Consider the following 6900-nt stretch of genomic DNA (forward strand, 5'->3'; position numbering starts at 1 on the left):
CTGGAGGGTCCAAGTAGCTTTCAGAGGGGACAGCTGTGGACAGGAATTCCAGCCCACAATGGGAGAAAAAAAAATCCGTACAGAGGATAGCAGCATGTTCCTTGGCTTGGAGGCAAGAAACTGAGGGTTTCGTCCAGAGAACTGGGTATAGCCTATTTGTACTGAAACTTAGCTTTGGAGACAGTGGGAACCTTATTAGGGTGTTTGGATTTGGCTGTGGGGTCTTCAGAGCTTTGTGAGCAGGTGTGACGTGATGTGTTTTAGAAACACCCCTGGGGCTACGGTAGGGGCGGATGGGAGGGTGAGCTCAGTCCCAGAGGGACTGGTGAGACGGTCACAGGGGTCCTGGCCTAAGCCAGCTGCGGTCAATGAGATGAAGCAGGGGGCCTGGTTTCAAGAAGTGTTAACTGGGAGGGTTGATGATGGATTCAAAGTCTGGTGAGGAAGAGGAGGGAGTCGGGGGTAAGCTCCAGGTTTCTGGCTTGTGTGGCTGCGTGGATATGTTGGTGCCCCCGGCTGCCCACAGCGGAGCCACCGTCTAGCTCTTCACTGTGAGCGTGCGCGCACACATACCCCGGCTGCTCCCAAGTCAGAGCATGGAAAAAAGGGGAAAGCCCAGAAATCTCCCAAAGGGATTCATGTTGCTCCATCGCGTGGTGCTTGGCGAGGCCCGCTGAGTGAAGCCGACCCCGGCAGCTGCTTCCAGAAGGCTCAAAATGGAAATCAGTGTCCTCACCAGGTGCATGCCCCCCTTGCTTCTGCCCATTCTACAATGCCCAGACCTTCTCATCCCTCCACCCACCTTTGTAGTTAACTGGAATGTCTGTGGATAGTTCTGAAAGTTCTGATATCTGATACCTGAGATGTATGGCAATGTTTTCCTTTCTCTCTCTCTCTCTGTTCTGTTCTGTTCTTTTCCTTTCTTCTTTCTTTCTTTCTCTTCCTTCCTTCCCTTCTCCCTAACTTACATTTTGTTGTGAAATATAATACATTTACTGGAGTACATAAAATATATACATACAGCTTAGCACATTTTCATAATGAACACACATGCAACCAGCTTCCAAGTAAAGAAATAGAAGACTGCTAGCCCCTCAGAAGCCCCACTCACGTCCTCACCTAGTCACCACCCTAGTATCACACCTCCCCGCCTCATCCTCCCCCCTACAGGTAACCACTATCTCGAATTATGGGACTCACTTCCTTGCTGTGCCTTTTTGTGTTATCACCTATGTATATTTCCATAAACAATAGCGTTTAGTCTTGCCTGTTTGGGAATTTATTTTTTGAAATTCTTTGATCCTGCTTCTTTCTTTCAACATTATGTTTATAAGATTCACCCACATTATTGCACGTAGCTATGCTATCCGTTGCGTGAATATACTACCATTTTTAAATTCCATTCTATTGTGATTGTCATTGGATTGTTTGCAGTGTTGAGCTTTCCTGAACAAAGCTCCTCAGACATTCTTGTATGTGTATCCTGGTCACGATTCCTAAGTTTCCTCAGGGTACATATCTGGAAGCGGAGCTGCTGGGTCATAAAATGTCTTCCCTATTGTTCAGTATTACTCCATATTGTCAGAGCTCCTCTTTTCCATATCCTTGCCAACATTTGGCATTGTCTCTCACCTTATTGTTTGAGCCTCTGTTCCCCCGCCAAAGACTCTTCTACTAAAAGAGTCCCCTCTATGTCAGTGGGTCTCACCCTCTGTTTTCCGGGTGACCTGTAACAGCACATTCCCACACGTGGCACCCTGCTGTGAGCGTGACCATGAGAATGTTCTGAGCAACCCCCAAGTGAGGATGTCGAAACTTTAAATGAATTCTGGTTGGTTTAACAAAAGTAAATCATTTGGGGGTTACAGTACGTTATTATTTAAAAGCAAAAAATCCTGTGATGCACACCTTAAGTGACCATGACATACTCGTGTGTTCTGATACCCTAGTTGAGAACCCCTGTCCTTGTTGGCTGAGATTCTGTGATTTTAGCAGCCTTGAGCTTGAATATACTGACCGCCTCTTCAGCCCAAAGCCATGGCCCCTCAGAGTGTTTGTCTACCAAACCTCGGCTCTCACAAACACAGCCGTTGGGACAAAGAGAGAAACGGTTAAATTTTTCTAAATCAAATGATACAGACCCAAGGGCTTGTTCTCTGGCATGTGATACTCATGAACATGTTTCTTGTGCTGCCCCCACAGGGTTCGACCAGCTGACCTGGACTTGGCCAACAGCCCTGTTCTCCATCATGGCCACCCCACCATTCCGGCTGACTAAGAAGATGTTTCCCTTCAAGGTGAGCAAATGGATGAGGCTTGCTTGCTTCCAGTCAATGGTGGGCTCCTCACCCAACATTCGCCAGAAGAAACTAATCCATAAGCTGCAGGAAGAAAAGGCTTTTCGGGAAGAGATGAAAATTTTTCGTAAGAAAATAGAAAATTTCAGGGAAGAGATGTGGAATTTCCAAGACAAGATCCGTGCTTTCCGGGGTCAGATCTTAGGTTTTTGGGAAGAGGAAAGACCTTTCTGGGAAGAGGAGAAAACCTTCTGGGAAGAGGAAAAAACCTTCTGGGAAATGGAAAAATCTTTCCGAGAAGAAGAGAAAACCTTTTGGAAAAAGTACCGTATCTTTTGGAAGGAGGATAAGGCCTTTTGGAAAGAGGACAATGCCTTATGGGAGAGAGATCGGAACTTTCTTCAGGAGGACAAGGCCCTGTGGGAGGAAGAGAAAGCCCTGTCGGTAGAGGAAAGAGCTCTTCTTGAGGAGGAGAAGGCCCTGTGGGAGGATAAAAAGTCCCTCTGGGAAGAAGAGAATGCCCTCTGGGAGGAGGAGAAAGCATTCTGGGTAGAAGGTGGTGGCCATATTGCTGAGGAGCAGAGACCTGAAGACAGGCACTATAACGTTGATGGAGGGCCACAGTCACCAGCCTTCTGCCGAGGCAGAGCTTGAGCATAGGAGATGAAGGGCCATGGGGTCCAGACTCTGCTGGATTGGGATTCAAGTCCAGGGTGACCCCATGTGCAGGAGAAAATATGCACTTATTGGTCTCCTTGCTTCAAAAGATCTAATAAAGTCCTGAGGAGAGGTTTGGAAAAACAACTGCTTCAATAAGGCCAGCTTCATTTTTTCCAGTTTTTGTAATTCTCCCAGGCCGTATTCCCACCCTCCAGCCTGTACTGCTACCTGCATACAGCTTGGTTCTGGGCCCTTCACCATGAGCCCTGCATGTGTGTGTGTCCGTGAACAGAGACCCATGGCAATCTTTGAAGGTCAGAATGGGAGAGAAGAGAAGCTAGAGACAGATAGGGACAGAGAGCAGCTGAGCCACCTACACCTCTGTCATGCTGTGGGACAATCATTTCTTTTCCACTCTGAATAGTCTTAGAGACCTGGGGTGGGCTAACAGCTTTTCAGAGAAGGCCACAGTGCTCTTAAACAACTCACCTGTGCTGCTTTCTCCCCTGCAGGCAGACCATTCAGAACACACGGGGGGAATCCCCTAGTGGTGCTGGCTCCCACCAAACTTCTCAACTGCCCCCCTCTCTGTGGCGGGAGGAAGGGGCATGGCATAAGGCCAAAGCTTTAAAGCCCCACCCACAAAAGCACTGCCCTTCCCTGATGATGAAGTCATGTGCACTATGTAGGACAATCTCCCTGCCCTGTGTGTTCCCATTCACACAGGTGCCCCTGCATTATCAATTTCTTTCTTTCTTTTTTTTTTTTAAGATTTTATTTATTTGACAGAGAGACACAGCGAGAGAGGGAACACCAGCAGGGGGAGTGGGAGAGGGAGAAGCAGGCTTCCCGAGGAGCAGGGAGCCTGATGTGGGGCTCGATCCCAGGACCCTGGAATCATGACCCGAGCCGAAGGCAGATATTTAACGACTGAGCCACCCAGGCGCCCCTGCATTATTAATTTCTTTAAGTTTCTCCCCTTTCATTCTGTTAAAATTAAAATGCCCCAGGGCAGTAATACATTAAATGAATGTACACTAATGTGGTCAGCAGCTTACATGCCCAACTTCTCTTCTGGAACTAGATGGTCTATATGGGCATTGGTATGGAAATGACTAGAGAATGGACCGTAAGACATGTCGAGGCAAACTTCTACTTTCCACTTTCTGAGGCCTGGCCCTCATTGCTTTTAATGCATGTACTTACCTTGCCTTTGTACATCCCTCCCTACTTGACAAGGACTTTCACACTCACCAACTCGTGTTGCCATCACCACAACTCTGTGAGTTGAAAGGGAAGGCACATAAACCCATTATACAGATGTGGAAACAGAGACCTAGAGAAACAAAGTGACTACATATGGCCAAGCAAGCAGCAAATGGAAGGGCCAGGACTAGAGCCGGCACTGTCTGCCTCTTGGTCCCATTCCTTTTCTAACGACAGCTCTAGGTCATGGAATGTGGCTTTAGAGTAACTCAGCCAACAATGGCGTCAGGGCTTGGGTGAGCCTCACAGCACTGGGGAATTACACTGTGGTTTGGGGTGGCCGTGGAGAGACCGGGAGAGGAGAGGACAGGGTGCCCCTAGGTGTGCTGAGCACATGCTCCTGATAAGAGAAGAATGGGCTCACTCCAGAAACAGCCAGGCCTCTGTGACTCTGTATCACTCTGGGAATGTTTGGGTTGTTGGCAAGACCTCTGATTCTCAGGAGTCAGGGCCCGAGCAGTGGGAGCAGCATCCTCCTTTATCACACACCCTGTCTTCTATCCTCAGCCCCCAATGGGCCCCTGGACAAAGACTTCAGCAAGCTGTGGGAACAAGGTGCCGGTGTGGAGAATCAGATTTCAGGGGGAGACAGCTGGGCAGCCCAACTCAAGAAGCCCTGCCTAGCAGATGGTGTGCGGGATGGTGGGAACCCCAATGCAGCAAGAGCCGCAGACTCAGTGGTCCCCAGTGATTCTGCTCCAAACAAAAGCGAATAGAATTGTTAATCTTAAGACCAAAAAAAAAAACCCATGAATCTGGTGCAGTAGGAACTGGGGTGCAGTGAATCGAAAGACCCCTCCCCCCTGCTTTAACAGCACCCCATAGAAACCATTTGGAGACAGCTGCCAATTGAAGGATTGGAGGAGCGGCCCAGAGAGGACAGGTGTGTCCCTCTGTGATTCTATCCTTCCTCCAACAAATAGCTATGAACTTCCACAGTCCCGGGCTCTGTTCTCTTAGGTCTAGGTGGAGAGACAGGCAGGTAAAGAGGCCAGTGCATCTGTAGGTGATGAGAACAGTGAGAGACAGATCCAAGGAGTGCTCCTTTGATGTCTTTTAACTGACTCTGGCAGTGGCAGGGTGGGGAGGAAGGGGGGCAGCGGATGGAATCTGGAAAGGGGGAGGGGATGACTGCGTGAAGCCTAACAGTCCAGTGGGAATTAGCTAAGGGAGGGGGGCTGAGAGCTAGGGGGGCTACTGGGAGGCCAACAGAGTCCCCTGGCTGGGGATGAGTTGGATTTCGTCAATGTGGGAGAGGCCAGTGTCAAGGATGATGCATAGGGTCCTGACTGGGACACAAGGGGGGTGACTATGCCCGTCATTGAGAGGAGGCCAAGGAAGAGCAGGATGGGGGGCTTTTCAGGACGGGGGGGGTTGATGAAGAGTATAGTCTGGGACATGCAAGATGGCAGGACCCCTTCATCTGCCGTGCAGAGCAAGTTCTCCAAGCCTGGTCAGCACTTGGGTGATCTCAAACTTTCTCCTTGTTTACCATCCAACAAGAGGTTGGGCAGCCAGCATCCCTTTGTTACATAAGGTGTGCATTGGTCAGCTACTTCACCATCCACTTATTCATCCAGCCACCACTCTGCCTTGCTGGCACTGGGCTCTATCTGGGAACGTGTTGATTCCCGTCCACATGAAGCTTGCAGTCTAGGGGGAAGACGATCATCAAATCATCACAATGTAATTATTTGTAAAGTTCGACAAATACCAGGAAGGAGGAGGGTATGTGGGGCTGCCTCTCTGAGAGCACGCCAACAGTGCATCCCACTTGAGTGTGTTAAACAGAGAGCAAGATCTCTAGAGATAGGAAATAAAACCCAGATCTAGACAAAAGAAAACATAAGGTTAAGTAAGCGGTGTTAAGCTAATAATGGAGAGTCATTAGACCTTCACATAGGTTCACAGATAAAAGAAAGGATGCAGATAATGTCCTGCTCTGTGTTATTATTACTAGTGTTATCACACACGTACATAGACTTCTTCGCAGAGCAACAGCCAAAGCTGGTTTCTTCGTTAAGGCAGCACCCTTAGGTGCCTAAGGACAGCATCACTGAGCTCTTGGAGGGGTTGCCTGGGTGCTCCATGACTTGAGTCACAGGCAGATATCTAAGGAGCAGCGTGGCTCCCCTTCTTTTTTCCTGTGGCAGGGAGCATGTCATCTGTGCCATCTTGGGGTCCCGTTCATCTTCAGGGCCCCAGATTCAAAATCATCTTTATTCCAGAATCATAATGCAGACACTGGAAGATCCAGGAGTGCCAGAAACAGCATCTATTGCCATATCTATTACCTCGCCACTGAATTCACTCCGAGGAGCTGTCCTCTTTCCTCCAAAGCCTGAGCCCACGCTGAAGCTCCTACCTGAACCTGCCAGAAGGGGAAGGATAGCATTTTTAAAAAAGATTTGTTCATTTTATTATTTTTTAAAAGATTTTATTTATTTACTTACTTATTTGAAAGAGAGAGCAAGAGAGCACAAACAGGGAGAGCGGCAGAGGGAGAGGGAGAAGCAGGCTCCCCGCGGAGCAGGGAGCCCGATGCAGGACTCCATCCCAGGACCCTGGGATCATGACCTGAGCCAAAGGCAGATGCTTAATCGACTGAGCCACCCAGGTGTCCCATAAAAGATTTACTTATTTTAGAGAGAGAGAGAGAGATTGGGGGGAGGGCCGA

At 48.9% G+C, this 6900-nt stretch overlaps 1 protein-coding gene across 1 annotated transcript; it reads left to right on the plus strand.

The window, feature by feature from the left end:
* The first annotated feature begins 2249 nt into the window (after positions 1-2249).
* Positions 2250-2951, plus strand: CCDC70 (coiled-coil domain containing 70). The gene has a single exon (XM_032402514.1). It carries the CDS (start codon positions 2250-2252, stop codon positions 2949-2951), a length of 702 nt encoding a protein of 233 aa, XP_032258405.1.
* Positions 2952-6900: the final 3949 nt, after the last annotated feature.

This window comes from Phoca vitulina, unplaced genomic scaffold, assembly GCF_004348235.1.
Source record: "Phoca vitulina isolate PV1807 unplaced genomic scaffold, GSC_HSeal_1.0 scaffold5, whole genome shotgun sequence".
Classification (NCBI taxonomy): domain Eukaryota; kingdom Metazoa; phylum Chordata; class Mammalia; order Carnivora; family Phocidae; genus Phoca; species Phoca vitulina.